The sequence below is a fragment of the Neolamprologus multifasciatus genome, chromosome 2, assembly GCF_963576455.1.
Source record: "Neolamprologus multifasciatus chromosome 2, fNeoMul1.2, whole genome shotgun sequence".
Classification (NCBI taxonomy): domain Eukaryota; kingdom Metazoa; phylum Chordata; class Actinopteri; order Cichliformes; family Cichlidae; genus Neolamprologus; species Neolamprologus multifasciatus.
The window spans coordinates 10,270,814-10,296,958 of NC_140440.1; the positions used below are offsets into that span (position 1 = coordinate 10,270,814).

The 26,145-nt window shown below is 38.3% G+C and overlaps 1 protein-coding gene across 6 annotated transcripts in view; it reads right to left on the minus strand.

Moving 5' to 3' along the window:
* The window catches only part of gria2b (glutamate receptor, ionotropic, AMPA 2b), a 56,424-nt gene extending 30,489 nt beyond the window's left edge, over window positions 1–25,935 (minus strand). For 2 of the 6 annotated variants that reach the window (XR_014876880.1, XM_085177598.1), the window contains exons 1-2: window positions 25,550–25,933; window positions 25,269–25,409 (exon numbers count right to left, since the gene is read on the minus strand). Coding sequence is in view for 5 of the 6 variants with exons in the window: in XM_085177598.1 (XP_085033724.1) it covers window positions 25,269–25,409; window positions 25,550–25,634 (226 nt within the window). In the remaining variant the exon portion in view is untranslated. Of the gene's footprint in view, window positions 1–25,268; window positions 25,410–25,549 lie in introns of all 6 variants that reach the window. The other 4 variants (XM_085177573.1, XM_085177565.1, XM_085177591.1 and 1 more) reach the window with 2 other exon arrangements.
* Window positions 25,936–26,145: the final 210 nt, after the last annotated feature.

The following is a 26,145-nucleotide window of genomic DNA, read 5'->3' on the forward strand; positions in this document are numbered from 1 at the left end:
CGATTTGGGGACTTGTAATCCTAATATTGTTGTTACTGACAATAGTGTATAATATAAATAATATATCTCTCTATGTATGTGTCTGTGCTTGTGCGTGTTTATCTGGGTTATTTGCATTTGGTTATGCATCCCACTTATTTAGTGGTTAGTTTTAAGTCGTTCATCTATGAACCAGTAATGTCAAATAAAAAACTAAAATTTGATCGAGGTAACGTAAAACATAAGGCAGTCGTTATATTAATCTTTACATAAAAACAATAATTAAGCATGTTGCTGTATGCTTCTGATTTATCCATCTGCCTCTGAAATGTCCTAAATATTTATATAAAACAGAAAGAAAAGAGCAGACGGGAACAATAACAAGAAAATTGCTTCCTTAAAGTGTTGAATAGAGGATCGCTACATATGGGCACATTCTGTATTGGACTATTTGAAGAGAAAATGACACATCTATCATCGTAGAGATTACACAAATATACACTGAAACCCCTGAGATCTTAATATTTAGACTCTTCACCACATTTCAAACATGCTCCACTTTGCCATGAAGATGATGGTTTTCTTAAATTTGAGCTTCACTGTATATCAAGACATGCCAACGCAACACTGTTGCATCTGTGTGCATTTTTTCTACATTTTAATTTAATGATTAAATGTGAGTTTTATCAGAACACAGTTAGTTAGATATTTTTTCCATTGCAATTTAGTTCTTATTTCATGTACAGTACATTATCTGCAGTAATTTGATGCTGATTAATTGACCAATTTGATATCCACAGCAGATGCAGCAGATGCACAGGCACATTAAGCAGAAAACAGCATGTGTTATTACGGTTTTGTTTTTATTTTTGTATTTTGTTTGATTTGTTTTGCCTGAAGTTGGGTTAATCTAATGGATAGAATATGCCATTTCTTGTAACAACTCCATTTGTTCACCCAGCAGTTGCTCCACATTATTTGTGCTACAGCTACATAAACACTCGTCAGGCACTCCGTGGTCATCAGAAGGTTCTAATCCCCTCATTACAGGATGATGTTAAATGTGCTGCAAAAGTGACTCTGGCACAGTTTATCACCTTCCAAAGAGAAGGTGTACCCTTTGAAATATATTTAGCCGTCCCAATTAGCTGACCTCGTTTTCACCACTGTGGCACTGAAGGCAACTTCGCTGCTCAGCCACTGTTTACATGACTGCTCCGTCGTCACTGATCAAAGATTAAACTTGCATAAATTTGCAACTTCAGCTGACATCTAATATGCCCTGAAATTGTCCAAACAACATGGATGAATTCTGCAAATTCAGTTAATCTCATCAAAACATACTTAAGTCTATCAAAGTATGCCCATAATAATAATAATATGGTAAAGCTATTATTTTTTAATATTGTCACCATTTTAAATGTGATAAGTATCTAATCATATTTAAGCTTCAACATAGTTTCAACGTATTTTATTTTGAAAATATCAAATCCAGTAAACAGAAATCTTTGGCATATTGGTGCTTTTTATTAATATCTACATAAAGAAAATACACAATTTCCCATTCAGTAGAAAAAACTGACTAAAACAGGCATCCAAATTTGACAAACCATCTGGTAACAGAAGGCCAAAATTGGCAAAGTGCTTCAGCAAACTGATGAATCAGTGTAATGCACATGCATGCATTCGCACATGCCACGTCACTGTGGTAATAATCATTGGCAGTCCAGTCACATCTAACAGAACTCACTGTTATATATCTCAGCATCTCCAACACTTCTGTTCTCACCACATACAAAAATGCCTCGAGACCTTAGGGCTTTTATGTAGAACTGATATGTCACCAGTTTGCACAGCATAAAGGCACCCCAAGGGAATTTGTCACTGATATAGTTGTTGCACAGGAAAATTTTGACCTTGGACGTCTACAAAACACTGGAGAAACCTGGTGGCTTGTGGTTTCCCAAAACAACCCAATGGTCATGCTGCTGTTATGTGAAAATGATATTGGAAGATGGAAGGGATTTTTTGTATTATTTTTTTAATAATGAAAAAAGGACAAGTTGAGAAAGGACTACAGTGAAGGACATACTTCATCAAGCTAGAATTTACGGCACTCGTGGGAAGAAAATATATTTTTTAATCAAATTTATAGAGTGTAGGGAGGCTTTTTATAACTTGTAATATGTTTTCCTCTCAGCAAATAAAAACTAAATTTAATTTTATTCCCTTTTTGCTATGTTGTTTTGATAACCTTTTTCAGGTTTGTTTTCTTTATTTATTATATTTTGACTGCTGTAAAGAAACAAAGGCAAGTTTTGCCAGTAAATGCAAATGAAATATTTAATAAACATACCATTCATTGACAAGTAATCAGAAAATGAGGTTCACGGGACATATATGGGGAGTTATATTTTCATATTTTTCAGCACATTTCACTGGTTAATTCTTGTTCTATATGCTATATGCATTCACTTTCCTGTTGCGTATTAGATCACAACATTAACTCCACTCATTTTGTAAAGATGTCTGATAAGGTGGGGTTTTTTTTTATATTTTTGTCTGTTATGCTGGTAATTAATATAAAATTCCATTGCATACAGGTTAGAAAATTAAAATCCATAAGCCATGTGCTTTAACTGATGATCAGTTTATGTAATATATAAGCATGTAGCAGAATCCAGCAGCTGGTTAGCTTAGCAAAGCATTGAACAGCTGTGCAAAGCATAGATAATATATTAGATGTAGATGGCAAGTAAAATGTTTTTTTAGACATCTGTGACAAAATTTAGTTTTTCCCTTGTTTTATAACCTCAGTAAATGTTCTTGCTTGTGGGTTTATGGTGAGTTTCAAATTGTATTTTATAAAGCATTAATTCATCCATCCATCCATCCATTCGCTTCCGCTTATCTTTTTCAGGGTCGCGGGGGGCGCTGGAGCCTATCCCAGCTGTCATAGGGCGAGAGGCAGGGTACACCCTGGACAGGTCGCCAGTCTGTCGCAGGGCCAGCACATAGAGACAGACAACCATTCGCACATTCACACCTAGTGGCAATTTAGATTATCCAATTAACCTGTCCCCACAAGCTGCATGTCTTTGGACGGTGGGAGGAAGCCAGAGTACCCGGAGAGAACCCACGCAAACACGGGGAGAACATGCAAACTCCACACAGAAAGACCCCGGCCTGATGGTGAAATTGAACTCAGGACCTTCTTGCTGCGCGGCAACAGTGCTAACCACCGTGCCACCGTGCTGCCCTAAAGCATTAATTCCACCTTGTAATAAATGGTGGTACCACTAAGCATTAAATAGAAGAAAAAGCATCCTGTGCATTAGGGGTTGTCTACCTTATGCATTGTCCCCAGATATTGAGTTAAATTTGGGTCTGATCTGATTTCAAGAAAACAACAATCAAGATGCCAAATTAGATTCAAAGGCTCCACTGTAGTACAAAGCAAACAGAACTTGCCTAAAAGCACCTTTAAATTCTATTTAAAAATGATTGGTTTATATAATGCATGAAACAATCTAAGTAACTATTGCTCAGAACAGCTGCCAAGAAACTAACAGACTGCAGACCTTATGATAAGCTAAGCTTACAGTAAGAGATAAAGATGTGTGAATCAGTGTTCAACAAACCAAATAACTACCAAACTGCATAAGAACCATTCACTGTTACCAGAAAGAATGTGGTTTCCAACTACAATTAGCAGGGTTAAAATAAAAATGGCATTTTCATTTCCCTCTTCATTCTAGACAAGAGATGCTTTTAAGCACCTAAAAAACATCTTTATTGGCTCTCCTGGGTGAACTCAATCCTTTTAGGCCCTTGCACAGTCCTCCTGTGTGTTCAACAGTGCTGTAGGTGATGTAAGGACAGCTACAAGCAGCTTTTTTAACTAAATTTATTGCTGTGTTCCTAAATGCTCTTGTAGTACTGGATTTTTTTTTTTAAGTATTTGCATCCTTATCACTGCGGCTCAGATATAGAAAATGGGAAAGAGGTTTCTAACTTAAGGCTCTGACATGGGAACAATTTTGAGATTGCATTTTTTCTCAATTAACACACACTTTAGTGCAGAACAGAATTCCTACTCTTTTGATTCCCAGACTTTTTCTTTAAGTTGAAGTCTGTGGTTGTGGTTGACAAGTCAAATAAATGACCTCATGTTTGTTATTTTTTTCCTAGACACTTCTCCTCAGTGGCAAACAATATGAATTCATGGAAGTAAGTGAAGGAAGGATTAAGAACGTACAATATGACATATTTCTTATTGTGTTGCTTAATGCAGGCTAGATAAACTACTAAATTTCTCTTCCCTTTGCAGTTACTCTAGTTGAATTATTTCTTTTATTAAGACTTTCATCATTTGATTGAAGTAAAATTTATGAATTTCAGTGCTAAACACTGACAACAACTCTCAAAATGAAGACTTAATGAAGCCCAAGTGAGTTACTCCACCGTAACATTATTTTTAACATTGATGTTTATAAATGGAGAGTCCTTTCTAAATCTATTATGCAAAATGTCTTACACAAAGCAACAATTTGACCAGCAGAGACTTTGCAAAGAAAGATGGATGCAGCTTCTACACCTGAAAGGTGAATTCAGTGAAGAAGTGCCTTGAAATGGCATTGTTTCAAAGATCAGCATGAGCTTGGTCCTCTTGTTTCAAAAATATTTCTGACTTGAAGAAGAGTTTCTTGAAGACGTTTCACCTCTTGTCCGAGAATCTTCTAAGCTTCTCGGATGAAAAATAAAGAAGTCCAGGTGCTTTCTTTCCAAGCTCCTTAACCCTTTAAGACCTACCATAGAACCAAGTCCGCCAGAGCTGATATTATATTTTTACATGCTGTGGAGCCGTTTTTGGGAGCATTTCAAGTTGCTATACATCAATACAACCATTGCAGCCTAAATTTTAATAATATGTATGCATTAAGTGCATAGTAATTAAATAAATTGCAAAAAAGTGCAATAAACTACAAAAAAATTGAAAATTGTTTTTGTTTTTTTAACATATATTTCTAGTTAGAGAAATTTAAGAGGCTTATCCCTCAAAACTGTAAATACAAAAAAGTTGCACAAAATAGTTTCCCACCACAGGAAATTTATTTTGTGTCTTCATAGTTTTATTTTTGAAATACACCAATTTTTATATACTGCAGAAAAAACGAAAATAAATATTATAGTGCAAATTTGCAAAAAAGCAGCATATGCATCAAAATAAACTATTTCCAGCAGTGCAATATGAGTCCTAAGCATCCCAGAAACGACACAGAAAGCCATAAAGTCAAAGATAACTTTTAAAAACACCAGTATAGGCTCATGAGGCCCTAATGGTAACAAACTACATTTCCGCGAAAATGACGTCACTTCCGGTTTCGGGCAGGTCATGGCGGACATGCGATAGTTCGCGCTGACGTCTATTCCAACGTAGGAAGTGTTACAAACAGCTGATGGGATCGGCAAAGCGTGTTTCTGGAATATTATGTTTTTGTTGCTGCAAGCGCTTTTTATGCAGTTTTTGCAAAGCTATATGTGGAAGGAAACTGTGACCTAGGACAAGCTGATGGCATAAGATGTAAGTACAACTCCTCCGGTTTCTTATGCAAAAAAAATTATTGCGCGAGCTTACGTGGTTGCAGAGCTACCAGGATTTAAAAGTAGTTGCGCAAAATGGAGCATGCCCACTCCGACCGGTTTTTAAAGGGTTAAACTACAATGACCTGGATGACTGAGAACATACACAGATATTCTGACTGTATAGAAATCTAAGAGAACTCACTGTAATCTCCTTCAATCACTGTGGATCCTGGTGAGTTAATGGTTTCAATTACTAATTGCAAGTTTTACTGAAAATATGATTTTGCACACTGCGGTCACCATTTGCTTCCCAAAGCGAGTAAAGCAGGGTATCCAATAAAATGTCCATCTTTTATATACAGTATTTGACAAAAAAACCAGAATTTGCCTAGTTACCTTGTTGACGGTTCAAAACATATCAAAATATTACCAAGTTATGGCACAAGCCTTAAAGCACAAAAGTAATTCATATGATGATCTGCATCAGTCATGCTGATATTATGGTTTTCTGAATGAATGGATGACGTGCCACTTTAAAATGTGGGACAGCATTAGCTCGTTCCCTTTTGTAAGGGATGGTCCAGTGTATCCTTTGCTGAAAGAGGAAAGAAAGGAAGCACTGACTTGTTAATTTTTTTGGTAAATAGAGAATTTGAGATGGTCTTATTATGGCTATCATCCTGATACTTAGGTTACAAAATGTCTATTCATCTGCAACTTAAGAGTATAGACTGTAAAACGTGCAACACTTACAGAAAGCAAAATATTAATATGTACTGCGTGTGCTTTATGACTTGTCTGCAGCCCATAAAGGCGTGATCTGGTTTAATTCCCTCTGTAGACTGTTGCCAGGGTAATGTATTTCAGCCATGTTCTCTCTCTAAATAGCAGGAAACACAGTACACAGTTAAATGTAGTGTTTAGGCTCTAAAATCTTTCTGAAAACCTCTGGGATAAGGGAATTAGAAATATGGGTAAGATCCCTGCAGTTATTATTTCAACAAATTTTTATGCATGCAGAAATTGTTCTTCCTGAATTTTACCAAACTTGTATGTGAAAAATCTCACTTTTTTATTGCTAATGTGGATATACATGCAGTAAATCTCTGTAGGCTGTTGCCGTGGTGACAGCTCTCGGTCATGCTTTTGAGTGGCCGATAGGACTGGGAACTGTTTTTGTCTGCCTTTGAGCAGCTCTTCCGGCAGCTGGTCTCTAGTAGAACAGTACAGCTCAGTTCTTATCAACTTCTGACCCCCCTCCTCCCATCTCCCATCCTATTTCTCTCTGTCTCCTCTCTTTCTCCCTCCCCGCTTTTGTTCACTGACCTGTTTCCTGCAGGCTTTCTGCCGTGGATAGATGTAGTTTTCACAAGAATAGAGATTGCTGAATGCCCCTATACTAAATACCCAGTGTGTGATCTTAGTACAGAACCCACAATGTCCTGAGCATGATGTACACTTTGACTTTTGTTGCTTTCTAAGCATCTTTGAATGAAGTACAGTTGTGGTCAGAAGTTTACATACACTCATCATACTCTTGAATGTGATGGTAATTTTTCGGCTTTTAATGCATTGTTTAAACTCCTCTTTTCCAGGGTGGAAGGACTGTATAGCGCACATCTTTAATGAGTAAAAAACAGGAATTGGGTGAACAAGTTTGAATTAATTTAGGATTTTCTCTAATCCACACAGGGTCAAAAAATCATACATATAGACTCTAAAGTTTCTTTAAACTTTACAACACTAATGCTTATTAACTTCTTATCAGTGATCATAATTTACTACAACTGGTCGTTCTTTGCCAGCATTAAAACAATTTTGTTGGCAGAACTCATTGGATTGGCCAATAGAACCTAGATTGATTAACTGATTTGACTTGGGAAAGACTCCTTTCTAAACAACTGCAGATTTCAAGATTATCAAACAACTGTATGTAAGCACAAGTGATCTGGATGTGTTAACACCTTTCCCACCATCGGATGAGATGACATTGGCTAGGATGTTCACCAACAACCCAGGAACCACCGAGGCTCAATAGTGCCATGAATTTAAACACCACTCTCACTATCCACCATGACATTTTACATCACTGAGACAGTGCTGGCCAAAAAAGTTCCGACCAAAAAAGAAGCCTTGATGTCTAACTCTACAAGCTCGACTGAAATTTGCAGATGTCCACTTGAACAGGAGGAAGGTTTTATGGTCAGACAAGACAAAACTCATTCTATTTGGCTTAATGACAAATGGTATGTTTCATGAAATAAAGGTGAGATTTTCAAATAATGCTCAAAATCCATATTTTGAGCATTATATTAGATATTATCCATCCATCCATCTTCTTCCACTTTATCCGAGGCCGGGTCACGGGGCAGCAGCCTGAGCAGAGAAGCCCAGACCTCCCTCTCCCCAGCCACCTCCTCCAGCTTATCCGGTGGAACACCAAGGCCTTCCCAGGCCAGCCGAGAGATATAATCTCCCAGCGTGTCCTGGGTCTGCCCCGGGGCCTCCTCCCGGTGGGACATGCTGGAAAACCTCACCCAGGAGGCGCCCAGGAGGCATCCTTGTCAGATGCCCGAACCACCTCAGCTGGCTCCTTTCGATGTGGAGCAGCAGCGGCTCTACTCTGAGCCCCTCCCGGATGGCTGAACCTCTCACCCTATCTCTAAGGGAGAGGCCAGCCACCCTTCGGAGGAAGCTCATTTCTGTCGCTTGTATCCACGATCTCGTTCTTTCGGTCACTACCAACAGCTTGTGGCCATAGGTGAGGGTAGGGACGTAGATCGACTGGTAAATTGAGAGCTTCGCTTTTACACTCAGCTCCCTCTTCACCACGACGGACCGGTGTAGCGTCTCCCTTCTCCCGTCACTCACGAACAAGACCCTGAGATACTTGAACTCCTCCACTTGGGGCAGGAACTCATCCCCAACCCAGAGTGGGCACTCCACCCTTTTCCGGCTGAGAACCATTGCCTCAGATTTGGAGGTGCTGATCCACATTCCCGCTGCTTCACACTCGGCTGCAAACCATTCCAGTGCGAGCTGGAGGCCCTGACCCGATGAAGCCAACAGAACTACATCATCCGCAAAAAGCAGAGATGAGATTCTGAGGCCACCGAAGTGAAAGCCCTCCGCCACTTGGCTGCGCCTAGAAATCCTGTCCATAAAGATTATGAACAGAATCAGTGACAAAGGGCAGCCCTGGCGGAGCCCATCACCAACGAGTCCGACTTATTAGATAGATATTATCCTTCTAAAGCTTAAATTGAAACAAAGGAGAAAGTAAAATAATAGCCAGTGAGTCAGCCACCAAAGACTAGAGTAAAGGAAACGTTTACAGACAGGTGAAGGGTACAGAAATGGTTTCAATATCTATAGCTAATTGTGAACAGGACTTCCTAGCATTAGCTGGCAATACAATTCTACTTCTTGTCCAAATTTAATGTCTAGTTCCTAAAAGACAACATGGTATTGGGAAAAATGCAACAATCAAGGCTTCAGGCAGAATCCATGATTATCATGGCAAAGTTAAGAAAGCCATCTTTTATTTACAGTCTATGTTCTAGACAACAGATGCGATTATTACAAATACATTGTGTGACTGATCAGTCTTCTCTCATCTGATTCCCTCCTTTCTACTGGTTTACAAAGCTCTCGTTATTTATGTGTTTCCCTTGTTAATTTTCAGTCTGTCCTGTATCTGTCTGCCTGCAACATGTTCATCTCCTACGTGAATTGCCATTTTTTACTGTGCCATGTTATTCTTTTTAGTTTTTCTGCTATTTCTGATTACCCAGCCTTTTTGTTTGCCAGCCAATTTTTCTAAGCCACATCATGTTCCCATTGTTTTGTGTTTGGAATTAAAGCTGACTTTTTGTTCACTTTACCTGCCTCACAAGTCTTGTATTTGACTGTTTTTTAGCAAACAAACATAACACTTTCAGAATCACCTTTTTGAAAACAGGAACCCCATTAAAAAGAGCAAAAATAATAAACAGAACAATCAAAGACCCCTGTGATGTTTGTATTTATGAATTTGACTCTCCTGCAATTTAATAGTGTTAAATTATGTGGAATATTTTATCACAGTATACATAATAGAAGACACCTTTCTATTACATTATCTAATACATTATATTATCTATATATTATCTAATAAAACTAGGGTCTCCACTTTGCCTTTACACTATCTTGAATTCAGTTTCTTGGTCGCCCTGAAACTAACTGCATTACAACAGCTAGATACAATTCAGCAATCAATTACATGTGCAACCATTTGCAGACACCTATTCTGCAAGACATATTCTTCAAAGACATCCTACATAATGAATGTTTATCTTGCACAAAGATCAAAGAAAAATCCATAGCTCAACCTGCTCTCTCTAAAGACTAATTTGTACCTCATTCACATTAATCATGGAGCACTCTGATTAAAAGATCTTTAAATACTTCTACTGTTAAAAAACTGGCTGCATTTAGATCTAAAGACAGAAAACTACTGTGTTGTATTACTGCACACACACACACCGGTCTATTTCACGAAGCACAATACAGAATTCTTTAGCTGTATTGATTTTGCAAAGGCAGTCATACATCAGACACACTGTTCGCACTTCATCTGCCTCCCATAATAAAACACACCGTATGTCCAGTGACCTTTAGTGGAAATACCAAAGCAGACTTTGGATCTGCTGTTTTATGTTCTAATGATCTGGGAACCTGCCAGAGCAAAATTAGTTATCTATAAAAACACAGCCTCATCCAGCATCTGAGGGAGCAGCTGCCATAGCAACCAGACACTCGGTGTTTGCTGTAGATATATAGGGATCAACTCAGAGAGGTCTGGCAAAGTAAAGAGCATTTAACACACATAATCCTGCAGTTACTGTTCATGTGGTAGCCTACAAGTACGCTACTAAAGTTTTGGCACCTGCTTTGTTTTCTTTTTTTTTTGTAGAATCCTCTCATTTTTTTCTTTTAATCTCTTTCATTAGAGGGATGTAAAGAGAAAATACAATATCACCACACTGAATGTCAACTTCTAATTTCAGGTCTCTCATCAGCTCATTATCTTTATTTAACCTCAGACTAACCATCTTTTCAAGGACCCTCAGTTCATCCCTCTTAAACTGACTTTCATGCAACAATCCATCATTCATTTCTTTGCAGCAACTGATGAATGTGTCCATGGATGTTCACAGAAAAATAGCAGTCATCAGTTTGTGTAATTACTAATAAAACAAATAAAGACCATCCCCCTACCAATCAAAATCAAACATTGTCTTTGGTCATTATGTCATATAATGTCACGAACTACTAATCTGCACTATATACTATGGTCTGCTATCATAATTTTTACATCTTAATAGTGGTAAAAAAACCAAAAAATGTGTAACTATTTAGAGAATGCAATGATTCATAAATAATGTAAACTTGAAAATAGTGCATGTTTTCCACCTTTTTTTGTCAGGTTTTGAGAACTGACATGTTTATGCTTGGCCCCGGACATCTTTGCGAACACTTGTGCTGAAAAGTCATCTCATAACTGTGTGTCATTTAGGGTTGTCATGTTTTCTTAATCTGTCAAGAGAGCCCCAGGTTATATAGACAGAGATACTGCAGCAGTTTGAAATGATGAGACTTTCTGGCTAGTTTGCTTCTTGTTTTGACTTTTTCTAATCATTTACCAGCTGATGTGGAACGTTTTTCTGAGTGCTGACACCTATAGTTCAGAAGAAGGCTGCAGCCTGCCCTCAAGTGTCAGTATGAACAGTGTCAGAATTGTGGTGATGTCACAGTCGGTGCGGGACACAACCAATGCGATTTGTAAATGAGACTAAAGAGACCGGTTAGTGTAGTTGTAAAAGGATAGTATTTCCTCTGTCTTTCTTTATACTGGTTTACAGCCAGTTAAGCAGTTCTGGGCTTCCATTGTCCTTTGTCATGTTTCATAAACATCAAATCTTTTTACTCCAACGTCTGTGGAACCTGACTAGCGTTAACGGAGCCTTCACATATGTGCAAGCTGACGATGCCAAGTCAGTGTCATCAAAGTGCCTTACTTTGGCCCCAGTCACATAGGCCTAGAGTTTGATTGGTGACTGCTTGGTAACCACAGGTCACTAGAAAAAAAAAAGTGGTTGCTGCCAGTTGTTGTGAAATCAGTTGCTAAAACTACTAGAGACTGGTCACTCAGCCCCTTGCAACTACCGATCACTTGGGAAAAATGTGTTCACTTGGCAAATGGTTGCTTGCTGTCACTAAGTAAAATTGGTTAGAAAGCAGTTATCATGCAGTTGCTTTCATTACGACCAGGTTGCTTCAATCACCCAAAGCTTGTATGTAAGATAATGACTTATCTTCAAACACTCACTAACTATTCCCTCTGCTGAAACTTCAAAGAGTGCAACACAAACTGGGAGAAGACGCTGTTCACTTTCAAGATAAAAGCTCTGTCTTTAGTGGTAAAGCAGTACTTTTATGTTGAAAGTGGTTAGTTAGCAAGTGTTTGCAGACAGCTCTTTCACACCAACATAAGGCAACTGTGGCAATTTTCTAACAACCAAAGCAATCACAAGGAGGTTTTTGTTGCAGCAGACCCTTTGAGACCTTCATCCGGCAACAGCCAGAAACGTCCAGCAACCGCTTGTTCGGGTTATGCACATATTCATCAACTCCAACAACAACCTGATCGTAGCCACCGTTTAAAAGGAAATACAAATTGAAGTAGAGGATACAGTGGTTAATGTCAGGGACCTGGGCTTGAGCGACCCAGGGTCCCTGAGCACTTATGGACTTTATTATATTTTGTAGAAATGTGTGTGCACTGTGCTGCTGTCTGTGTGTGTGTTCCACGCGTGTATGTTTAGGCAGGTGTGGGTGTGTGCCTGTCTGTGGGCGCTTGTGGTGGTGTCCTGTAGGCCGGGTGACAGGCACCTGTGTGGCCCGGCTAGGGGGCCGGCCACACCAGAAGACCATGCCACGCACCTGCTACTGATGAAGCTCGTCAGGGGAGCTATTTAAGAGGATGATGGCGCTCCCACCGAGGCTGGATGATTGAAGTCAACTCCAAGTTAGTGTGCCTAAGTGTAGTGACGTGCAGTAAGTGTGTGCCTGCTGGAGTGTGGTGTCCTGACGGCTGCCTCTGTTGTTTTTCCCCCAGGAGGAGGAGAGTGGAGCACAGGTGGACAACAAGCACGGGAAGTGAGAACAGAGTACAAAGTTTTGGGTGAAGACACAACACAGGAGTCGAGGGAGCTCACGGGGATTATTGTGTTGTCTCATTTACTCCACTGTAAATAAAGTGCACTGCTCATCGCAAGAGTCCTGCGTTTGGGTCCTCCTTCCCCACTTCTATTAGTATGATTGAAAATAAAATTAACAGAGGTTAGAAGTCTTTGTTGAACATAGTATGGAAACTGTGTTTGTTATTTTACGTCTCCAACACTAAAAACACTATAATATATAAAATATACTTATGTCAGATAGGAGATCAATGAAACCATGCAGCACAGAAAACAGATTTCAGGGGGGGAAAAAATGCTGCCTTAAGTCAATGAGAATTATATTGTATTTACTTATCCTTCCTTTTTTTAATAATTTATTTTTAACGCAAGCACTTTATCTCTGCGCCAGTGTCACAAAAGACCTAGATTAGCAGATCGTATCCGGAGAGCCCAGATTCTTATCCTCAAAAGATTTAACCAAGGCTTTATCCTTGGATCTCTATCAAGATGTCCCCTCCTATATCTATAATCTGAAAAATGAAGAAAAAAAATTCTCCTACCGTTATAAAAGCTTATATACTGCAGTGACAACAGCATGAATATTAACACCACCCCTTTCCCTTGCTGTTTTATTATGAGAACTAGCTGTGTGAGAGAGAGGAACTACTGTATCACCATGGCAGAAGGAAAATTTGTCATGAGTCAGATGCCGGGTATCCAAAATGATTATGGATTATCTCACTTTGCCATCGAGAATTGATCACAGTTGATGAAGAGCATATTGTTACCACTGTATCTCTGAAAAGTGGGCTGACTAGATTTTTTAAATTCTATACAACTTTGAAGAAATGTAAAATTATATTTAAGATGGCTTTTTTTTTTACATCATCTATTAAACTAAGGCTCCAGATTATAAGGAATGTTTACCAGGATAGACAACCAGTTTTTAAAAAAGTAGTTAAGTTGGACATTTCAAAACTTTAACAAAACTATCTTAAAACTAACCTAAAGCCCCAGTAACACAAGCCTAGAGGACAGCTGGTGACTGGGAGTTGGTAACCACTAATTCCTAGGGGAAGATGAGTTTTCAACAACCTGTTACAAGTGGTTGTTGGCAGTTGCTGTGAAACTGATTATAGAGCCCCACTTATGCATGCCTAGAAACTGGTTCATGACTCTTTAGGGACTAAAAAATGTGTATTCCCCAAAGGCAAGTGATTGCTGGAGGATACTTGCTGTCACTAAGTAAAATTGGTAGCAAAGACATATACAATACTGCACTAAAAACCTCCTTGGAATTGCCACGGTTTCCCAAAATTTGTATGGAAAACACAGCCTTGTCTTGTTGTCACAAACTACTCTCTGAGCTGTCGTGAAATTGTGAGGAGTGAAATGTAACAAGAAACCTTCAAAGTAATACATGCACCTTTTGAAACATGCTGGTTTCTGTGGTACGGTAAAGGTAAAGTAACTTTATTCTCAGTTTCCAGTATGTGCTGAAGTTTTTTGAGTTTCCCTTCTGCTCGATGGTTAGTTAGCAAGTGTTTGCAGACAAATCAACATTTTCCATGTTAACTATGAGGGACTGTGGCAATCTGCAAGTGACCAAGACAATCACACTGAGGTTTTTGGTGCAGCACCCTCTCTGTGACCGATTTCCCCTGACAATTGCCAGCAACCTGTAATACACATCTTTCCCTAGTGAGCAGAGGTTGTGTGACTGTGACTGAGACCTAATTTAACAATGTTCAACTTACTGAAAGAACATGACACAAAGCAAAACAAAGAACACATATTTAAAAAGGAGCTAGTCTTTCGCAGGTGAACTTCAAGTGGCTGTTATATTTCTACAAGAATCTTCAAATCTAATTACAATCTATGTGAAAGTCATTTAACTGAATATTTTCATTATTTCAACAAATAATGTTTACTGCTTTAGAGGGATCCTCATCGACATGCATAGAGGAGAACCTGTGCTTCCTATCATTGTGGGATTAAGATTTGATCTGGTTGCCTTGCCTACTCTTAATGGGTGTTTTTGTCAAACTTTTTAAATCTGATTGCGTATTTGTGGCCATTTTGTGTGTGGACTAAAAGAAAAAAAAATACAACCGAAATGACAGGAAAGATAAAGAAATAAAAAAAATGATGAATGCAAATGACACAATAGGATGAGAATGTCTTAAGAGTTTAATAAGCCAGAGAGCAGCACATTTAAAGATGTCTCTGTTCTCTCTATTGTTCCACCGTTATGTGTCAGTGAGCAAAATCTAAATGTAATGTAAATGTAGGACAGACTTTCTTTAGGCTGGCTTTGTCCTTTACAAAAGGGCATGATGACTCAGGGTAAAGGTAGATAAGAGTGGTGGGGCGGCGGGAATCTGGGTCTGTTTTTTGTGATCTTAGCATTTCATACGTTCTCTGTAAACTATTAGGAAGGATAGATAAATACTCAAACTTAGCAAGTAATTTACTATACTATTTACATTAATTGCACTGATTAATGTAACTGACTGAAATTTATTCAATTGCATAAATTAGTCACATGAAGAAGAGGAATTAATTCTCTGTTTCCTGCTGAAAAAGCACATATGCCTTTTTTCCCAGCCCTGTCTCTCAACCAGAGCTCACTTTGTCCACTTCATTTACAGCTTTGATCCCTTTGAAAGAGTTCTTTATAATGTCAGCACTGCTGTTAACTGCTGTCTGTTTTACAGACAGCGGTATTGTACTCTTGTAACAACTTGCTCCCCGATGATCTGCCTGCTTAAACAAAAGGTTTCATCTGGACGGTAGCCAAAGCATCTCAGCAGCTGTTGGCTTGTCGTTCACTTTTTCTACAGTTGTGTAGAATTTTTTTGCGCACCAAAGGGTTGAAATTGTGAAACTAAGCCTGCCTACACTGCTAAAAACAATATTTCTGTTTTGTTTTTTGCTATATAGATTTCCATTTAACTTATAAATATTAGCCTATGTTTTACATAGAACATATGAATATGTTGGTTTATTATATTTATTTCTAAGCATAGCACTTGCTTGCTGAAAACTGTTTATCTTTTACATGTATACGTGTTTGGGCTGTTGAGTGAATTATCACAAGATGATTTCACTTGGTTTTCAGCCATGCACCAGTGCAGTCGCCCCCCTGCTGATTTGCTCTGCGAGGATGTTTGTCTCCATTAAAGGAACTTCATATGTTTCCTGATCAGAAGTTTTGTAAGGCCACAGTCCCTGAGCAGTTTCTTTAATCTACCTCTTTCATTGGACAGAGGATCATCTTGCCAAAGTGACTGTGCAGTGTATGTCAAATTCTCTCTTTATGCAGAGGTGTGTGGGAGTATTCATCTTCACCTATTGCCCTGCTATGTTTATGTTTTAACAGGTGCAGTTTTGGTCTATTACCCCACTGCTTTATGACGATTAAAAGGATAAATTATTGACTGTACAGGTTAAATGACATGCAAATTCTTCTCATGTGTCAATAGCATTTCCCTGCTTACACCATAACAAATTAAATTAGTTACAGTTACATGGACTCTCTAAAATAAAATACGTTTTGTGTCTCATTTATCAATGAATGTCAATAACGTACGTGTTTTGGCTAGTTTCCTTATATGTTAAATGATATGATTGTTATTTTTCATACTAAACCTAACAAAAGATTGTCTGGCAGAGACTTTAAAGTTACAGCTCCCAGCAAAATGTGTTGACATTTATTGCCGGGCCTACTGGCTCAGCTATCAATGAAAACATACAGAGACAGTGGGTCACATTAAAAGTTCCTTTATTTTAAGTAAAGCACGTGTTTTTTTTTTAAATATAAAATTACACTGATCAGTAATATTGCCCAAAAAAGCATTATTAGTGGACAGATTTTTCATAAATGATTAATCATTTTAGTGGAATATCTATGTAGGTGAGCAGAGGACCATTTCAAGTAACTATAACATAGTTGTCTGGCTCCCAAAAATCATGGTTATCGTGGTACGTGTGGAGAAAAAAAATAACAAAAGAAATTATACAATGGTGTGTATGAAAACTCTCTTCAAAATCTGTCTTTTACTGAGATAAAAAGAGAAGTGGGACTCCAACAAGTAAGTATCAAGTTTAACAAGCAGATGCCTCACAGGTCCTCCTCTGCTAGTTTCATTTAATAGTACCCATAAGCGTCCAATAGTGCTGGTTTGTGAAAGGAGTAGTATACACTGTTGTATAAAAACTTTGACTGTTCTGTTGGTTTTTGAAAGCTCATCATTAGTTATAAAATTATAAAATTACTATTGTCAAATCCCAAAACATATCGATACTAAACTAGCCAGTCTTTATTAGTTACAAGGATTTTTAACTATGCTAACCTGACCTGATGAAACACAGGAGTGACGTTGAAAATGAGCCTCAGTTCTTCTAATACAAAATATTAAAAGGAAATAATTAATTAATTGACCCTAAACTTTTGAGCAGTAGTGTATACAGAAATGTGGACTTACAGTGCATCACTGGTTTCTAGAAACTGGTTGGTTTCTAGACACTTCGGAAATGCTAACAGAAGTCAAGGACAATAGTGGCTCTAGCTCAATTTAGCATATGCAGCAGCATCAACCCTACACAGTTAAGATAAGGACAAACTCACAATGGTAAATTCAATGAGAGATTGGTCACAAGGACAGCCAAATATTGAGCAGGAAGCAAATGGGTAGCAGGTCAAAACAATTGAATGGGCATTAGAAGCAGATAAGAAAACAAATAATAAAGAAACATGATGAGAATGGAGAGAAGAGATGGGATTTCAGCCAGAAGCTGCATCAACAAAAGCTTGATATGCACACATGCCCAGTGACAACATCGTGTGTGACAGGTGTATGAAAGAGTGGGCAAACAAACCTACACATGCTTGACACACTAGTACCAGATATTCTTGCCCATGTACATGCCTGGGCAGCAGACAGACAGTGAGCATAATAATAAGGCAAGAAGAAACTCCAGACTGTTCACTACTTTCAGCTCAGATTTCAACAACATGACGATAAGGTTAATGGAAAAGAGTGGAGTTGATTGTGTACAGGTAGTTTCTGAGTTTGGTGTGGAGACTTACAGTATAATGTTAGCAGTCATATTCTGCCCAAATATTTCAAAATTATACAGGATGAGAAAACCGCCCTTGCATTTTTGGCAGCTCAACAATCCACCCTGCTGTTTTAAAACAGCAGGAGAAACACTAGAAAAGGGGGGCAGCTGAATAAATTATCTGATATTTTCTGATTTCACGGTTTCTATCTGAAAGGAAGTCAGAGTAAAACATCTGATAAAACAGAGCCGTGACAGTTTATATTCTGTGGTTTAATTTTACATATCCAGGGTTCATATTTGTATCATTTTTTTCTTACTTTCTAAATTTTCTGCATTAAGCTGCCCTTATTTTATCAAAGACAAAGAGTAAGAAAAATGGCTGTAGACTAAGTCCCTCCAGAATGATCAAAGTTTATTCCATATTAGTGTCCTACTTACATATAAACACATTTATAGCATTGTATTTATTTTTCATCCATACAAACAAATACTTCTAAGCAAATATTAATATTTAGTCCAGTGTTGTGTCAGCACACTAAGTTTGACTTTTTGTCATGTCTGCACAACCGAACAGCCTTGTGCATAACAGAGGTGCTTGTCAAAAATAGTCAAATTTGCATGAAAATCCCCAATAGTGATGAAGACATCAAATCCCATGAAAGAAGTGCAGCTGCAATCTAAATCTTCCTTTTTAATGCTTTCTCTGTTGTTAAAAGCCAAGGCCCGTGGAAGTTCACAACTTTAGTGTGCTTCCTTTTAAACTAAGAGTATTATGTATTTCACATTGAATATTCACTGGCACCAAAGTGTGTAACCCTTCACAAAGACACAATGTCAAAACTGTTTTAAATAGCACAAGTGAGTGGGGGTGGTGGAAGGCGGAGTCACTGTATATGAAAATGAAGCCATTCTCAGGAGTTGCAGTCTTTTTCTCAGTAGAATACTTCACGCAAATGACACGGTGCATACAATTATTTTCCTTCTTGACATTCATACATGTTAAAATGTGTTGTATCGTGTTGCTTTACATGATTTACTACTGTATAGCACAAGGTAATGTCAATGTTATAGCATACATTTGCATTAAATTACTCAATGAATGGATCTGGAACATTTCCAGCTCAGATGTTTCATAACAGCATTTCCCGACTGTTTCATCAGCTCACATGACTTCTTCTAGCAGGTTTTCAGACAGGAGAGTGGCAATCATATTCATCAAATCATATCAATCCAGTTATTATTACCACACATGCAGGAAATGTTTATTTATTAGTTAAATTGATGCAAACTGTTTAAGACTTATCACTGATGCAGTGAGTGAAATGCAAAACACCACAGGAGTTTAAGACTGAGTTATGATAATAAAAGTCAATGAAATAACTTGGAAACTTCCAGCTAAGAACTTTGAATTACACTGTAACACATAATATTTCAAGCATGTATTTTTTGAGAACACAGTCATAGGGGCTTGGTTAAGGGCTGTATTCAGGGCAAGCTAAGATCCACAGAGGGTTTTTAGCCTCATTTTCTGACCGGCCAGCTCCCAGGCCTATTTAATATTTCACAGCACTCTCTGAAATGGAGGAGAATGCACTTAATTAAGCGTGAACAATAAATTGGCTATAACCAATTCACCGCAGTGCATGTACGGCCGGTTTAGGCTTTTGATCATTCAGCCAGGTCCCTGAATATGTTCGTCTCAGAAATGCTGTGTGCATTCAGATGCATGAAATTACAGTATGACATGATTCAACCATGACAAACAAGAACTTTGAAGTGTTAAAATCACCAGCTGGCTGTCAGTGCCCTCAAACTCTTCCATTGGTCTTAGAAAAGCAGTTTGCTTGAAAAGAGGTAGGGAACAGAAATAACAGCACAATGGAAGCATTTGAACTGAAATTAAGTAAACACACATAAAGATTATCATTAACACTATAAAACCAGAAGGCTGAGCCAGAAAAGATGGATTATCCTAGTAATGGGAATAGTGGAACTACTCCAAGTTATTAGGGCCACAACTTTTGGAGTATTCTTTAAATGAATGTCTTTAACCTGTTAAATACTGGATTTATAAATAGTTTTACCTTTTTTTTTTAAATTCTACTTTCACATTGGATGGTTCCTTTTCAAGTGCACAGGGATAAATAACAGTCTGTCTTGTGGCTAGTAACTTTGCTGCTCTTAACTTCAGATAAGTTTTGAAGCCAATGAAAAAAGGCTCTTCAAGTCAAAAGAAAGAAAATTATCATGAAGAAAACTGCTGAGACAAAGCTTTGCAGAAATGTTTCAGTTAAAATAATACTAATGGCTAGCTGATACCAACTAAGCAGTTGGCTTACTGTTATATACTAGCATTTCTACAGAGTCTGACAAACATTGATAAAGACCAAATGAGCTGCAACGTCTTCCAGTGTGCCAAATTTTTCATTTCACACTGATATTTTCCAGCTTCAGCACATGAATTTACAGCTAGGACTTCTTTGTCTGTTTAGGTTATAATGAACAGCTCTAAAATTGTGTCAGAAATAATACAACCTCAATATGAACCCTCATAAAGCCAAGGAGCTTTCAGTCTGTTCAACTCAATTACATTTGATTTATATAGCTCCAAATCACGTCAATACTTTTTATTGTAAGGTAAATAGTCTACAGTAATAATCAGATAACTCGCTAAGCCAAAAGTGGGAAGGTAAAACTCCCTTTTAACAGGAAGAATCCTCCAGCAGAACCAGGCTCAGGAAAGGGGGCAGCCATCTGCCGTGACCAGTTGGGTGTGATGAGACGGAGAAAGGACGAAAGATGTGACGCTCAGAGTGAAAACTGGTGTGTAAACCCATAATGAGTGAAAAAAGAAAGCAAATCAATTCTGTATTTAACAGAGAATCAATGAACAGAGTCTAACAGGAGAGAAATATGCTCTCTCTTTTTAGTCCCTTAGTACTCTCACTGAGCTGAAGGCTTTTTAGAAAGCTTTTAGAACAACCTGATAATAATGAATTACAGTACTCAAGCTTTAAAGATATTGCACAAATGCAAGGCAGTATAACATATTTTTTTAATATGTGCATTGAAGGACACATTTTGTCAAAATGAATCAAAAATGATTCCTCACAGTGTTACTCAGGGCTATGGTAATGTCATCCAAAGTAAGTATCTAGTTAGTCGCCACATTATTAATATTTTTTTCTAATATTTTTTGGGCTAAGTACAATGACTTCAGTTTTATCTGAATTTAAAAGCAGGAAATTAGAAGCCATACAGGTCTTTGTCTTTAACTAACTGGTGTATGTCATCTGCTTCATAAAGGTGAGTGTCATCAGCATACCAATGAACATGTATGGTGTTTCTTCTAATAATAATCCCTAACAGAAATATGTAAACTCTATGTATTATTAGTCCCAGCACAGAACCTGTGGAATTCCTTAATAAACCTTAGTTTCTTAGTTAATCTCCAGATCAAGACCAGGTGACCAGGAGTAGGGACAAACCTACCCTCAGGGGTCACTAGTATACTGCTAGTCCCGAGCCCAGATAAATGGAAAGATTGAGTCTGAAAGGGCATCTGGCATGAAATCTGCCCCAGATCAAATATGTGGAGCCGCTACTGTAGCAGCCCCATGGAAAATAAGAGAGAAGCAAAAAGTAGCATTGATTATTTAAACAGGTGTGACAAAGGATAATGTTATGGGTAAGAGAGTTCGCTGAGAGTGCATATGTGAATGGACTATAATTGGTCCCTGTACAACTTTGCCCTGTTAGTATTAATTGGTTATGTTATTTGGAATAAATTGTTTGCTATGCCCAAACTGGCTTTCAGTGCTCCAGTGCACTGCTTGTGAAGGCAGGAGCGAAAAAACCCCAGAAAGATTATGTGGTGTGAGGTCTCACGTACAAGTAACTAAAACGTTGTCATAGTGGGTGTGATATTTTGCACTATCATTGACAAAGCTGCAAACTGTAGCTGCTTGAGATGGTGTTTTGTTTATGACTCCCTAATATGCTGCCACTTTTAACCCACTCAAAACTCACTTAAAAGTATGTATGTCTGTGAGCTGTTCAGCCATTAATGAATCTCCCTTTAAATTACTTGATTCACGCAAGTTAAATAATAACAACAGTGGGGGTTTTCAAAGGCAAGAGGGAAGCTAAAAAATTGGATATATATTTTCTTGGGACTGGGACAGAATGCTAATGTTATCTCATGAAGGTATAAAGGAAATACATAATGTCAATGTTGCTTTGACTTGTTCCATGTGTGTAATCAAAGGTAGACACAAGAGTTATGACACAATAAAAGATGCAATTACGTAAACAAAATACAATAACAAAAGATACGTATTTACACAGGTCTCGTTTATGGTAACGTTCCCAATTACTTATCACATCATGGATCTATAATTATATATAAACTAGATAAACTTTTTTTTTTTTTTTATTGAATGGATAAAAATGAGCAGAAATTGGAATCTTTGTTTTGACTTGTCCTAGTATGAGTCAACCATTTTTCCTTTTCTTTCCTCATTATTTCTTTAACAGTGATGAAGAGTTTCAGGGTGTGTTTATCATGTGGGGAGAGACAGCTGGTTATAATCTAGAGTGTTCGAACATTTTTTTTTTAATTTTATTGCTTTGGGTAGACAGCACACCAACCTGACTACACACACACAAACACATAACATGGTAACAACAACTCCCCTGGACTTGGCAGATGCCAGCCTGACCAGATGAACTGTTATTGATGGAGGAATGTATCATCCTCCCTCCCACTGTCTCTGACACACTACATTGATGAAGTATGCTGGTGCCCAGAAGTACAGCCACAGTGTGAGAGATACCAGTCCATATATTGAGTCCCACATTTTGCAAGGGAATAAAAGAAGATACTTTATCCACCAATACAGTAGCCAGTTACCTCAAATATGATATGTGAACATTAGAATATATCTCATATGAAAAATGCAAAACACATTGTGTGCCGAGTAAATTTTAGCGCTCTTTTTGTAGCTGAAAACATTATCTACTTTCACATTGAGGGAACACATTATAAAGCTAATCTGTCTCTCAGGGTACATACTGTAGTCCACTAAGATCGATTTATATATAGCTGGATATTGTCTTTCATTTTCCCCTCGTTATTAAAGACTAATGTACTTTTCTGAGTCTGATTATTGCATTCACAGAACTAAACATACAGCTTATAAAAACCTTTTGTTACAATGTTTTAGATTTCAGGATCGAGAATTGGCTTTATTGTGTCTCCCATTATTCTCCCCTGCATGTGTTTCATAAAGTATAGTTAACAAAAGACAAGGTAGTGGCATCAATGTGCTGTAATTACAGATGGAGGCGGACTGTGGGGCAGACTGCCATCTACTGGATTAAATGTGACCCCCCCCCTCGCCCTCCACGCTTTACCCCAGCCAGTCCTACCTTTTCTCATTCTCACTCCCACTCAAAAAGTCAGTTGATGGAGTTTATACACACGCAATCTGGTATCACCAGATGCATGCAACTATGTATGCGACACAAAACCTCTGAATAAATGTGTCCCCATTTTAGTATACAGTGTGACTTCCTTTGTCCAGCATAACACAGTCTACATCTATCCATTTATTTGCTATTTTGTGTAACCATTTGTTCACCCTTCAGGGTCACTGCTAACTTTATGCATCTTTCAGTACTTTTTCAGTTCAATCCTGGACCAGCAGTAAATGAACTGAAGTCACTGTCATTAAGGTGGATGTGAACCAAGGTCATAGTCTCTACTGCCATCTGAAACTGCACGAGATGACGAAACATCATGCAGGAAGTCCATTAAATTAATTACAAGGATAAATAAATACTGTGCTTAACTAAAAGATTAACTCAGCGCAAATCTTGCAGCACATTGTTTTCCTTCTAGTCAGCGATAAGTTCTGTTTACTTCATTTAAAATAATGAGAATCAGTTCATTTGCCCACACATTAGCCTAAGTTAAACAAGTAAACAGGTGCGGGTCACTGTTTTTATTATAAGTAGATATATAGTTTGCATATAGTTTTCCAAAACAAGATTAATATAAATGTGGCACACCACAGACAAACTTCAAGAGTAAAGTATGTAAAGTGTGTGTGTTTGTGTCTGTGTGGTGGGGGTGGGTACAAAGCATACACACAGGATATACTTTGCACAAAAAATTGTACGTGTGAGATGCATTTAAACCAAGTCAGCTAAACAACAGTGGTTTATATAGACTGCTGTAAACAATTCAATCATCAACATGACTCTCACTGTGATCTGTCACGCGCAGTGAGGATCTCTAAGCAGGAAGCTTTTATATGGTAATGAAATCGATTGGACCGATGCGCGCACCAATCAGAAGCGTTTGATTTATGTTTAAGGGACTGTTGAGAGGAGCAGTCGCTTGGCAACCGCTTAATGAAATGTATGAACTGTGGCTGTTAAAATAGCGACCTCCGAACCTATCAAGGAAATAAAGCTTTAAAGGGCCATGGATTTCTTTTAAAAGCAGTAAATGCGTGTTAATCACAAAACTCGGTTTACTGACGTCTCGTCGAAAAAGAAGTATTAGAGATAAATGTGGCAGACAATTCGAATGTCGTGATTCAAATTTCATCGAGAGCTATTGTCCTGTCTTTCACAAGAACCTTTGACGTTTTCGCTGCCTCGTGGTATCATTAGTTCTCAATAGGAATGTTAAAGCTTCGCCTAGTCGCTAGGCAATGCCTGAAGCGCAGGCAAAGGCTATATGAACAAACAATGGTTGAGCACCGCTCTTTCTGAGCTCAGAAAAGACGTGACAGCGGTAACCAATGAAAAAACGTCAGTCTCAGCAAGTCCTACATCTGAGATTTCGTCTTGAAAGATGAAAGATGAAAACAGCGAATGCAGTTAACCTGTCTATCTTCAGTATAGTTGATCCTTTCAGTGAACATTAAATATAAAGTAATGAAGGTGGCTGCTTAAAATGTCATTTGTTACAAGAAACAGATCAGGGAATACTGAAATTAAGTCTAGTTCTACCACCCCCTTATCTTCAGTTACTTTCGAAAAAATAAGTTGGTTTACATGAAAGCAGGATCATAATAAATATTAGGATCGATATTCTTGCAGTACAGTCTGTTTGATCTCTAAATCTGATGGAATGAAAATGGGATGGATGTGACCGACTGTTTCTGTGGAAACCAACTTTCCCCTGCCTACACGAGCCTCGTTCATCCTCAACTACCCAGCTCACAGTCTGGATGTGTTTGCTGACAGAATATAGATTAGACAGCTCAGATCACTCCATCCTAAGAGCTGATAACGTGTATCCAAACTCGTATGGTAAACAGCATAGCGGTGGAGATTATATCACAGATGACATTGAAGGCTTCTTTCAATAAAAGTACACTTAAAATATGTTTAACTTACAACAATTGGTAACAGCGAAACTGTTTGCCACTTCCAAATTGTCAATGTGAGGCGTCAGTCTGAATTCCGAGGTGCCAAACTGAACCATTCCTATCCGAAACGCGCTGTATTCTTGATCCGCGCCCCTTGGAAAAAGTCCCCCTGAAATAAATACAAATTATTTTTTTTACACTGGTAAATATTTGATTAATAAAACATATTTAGAACCAATTTCACAGGTTTTTGCGCTCAAAAATGTTTGTAGCTAACTGGCTTTTTCGGTTGAACTAATGGGTGCTTACCAATCTGAACACTGGGCGAGCCTCCAAGCGCGCATCCCCATAAAACCAGGAGAAGTGAAACGAATAAATTCACTATCATTTCCATGTCGACAGTTTAGTTGTCCACATCCACTAAGGTATTCTGATATTCCTCTGTTTCTCCGGAGATATTAGATCCCAGACATATTGGACACCTTCAGTCGTGGGGAGAAAAAAAGATAGGAAAGGACCGTTTTCTGCAGGTGGCTAGCAGTGAAAGGACACCGGCAGTGAAGGAATGGTCGCCTGCAACGTAGGTTTGCCGTTTCTTCTTCCGCTCCTCCTCGTCGCTCCCCTCCTGCCGCCAGCTGATACCTCCTCTAACGCACAGGCACACTGCGCGTCTCCGCTCGGCGAGCAGGAGATCTTCTCAACATCACACCCACAAGTGAGGAATGTTAATGAGAAGGCGGACAGAGACGGAAAAAGCCGAGAATGAGCCACTTGGCGACAAGAGAGCACACGACACTTTGAAAACTATGCAATCTTCTCTTTTTCCTAACATTGCAAAAATAAGAAGTTACATTTACAAATATGCTCTATTCACAACATTCGAGAGTTATAAGTGACACTTTATT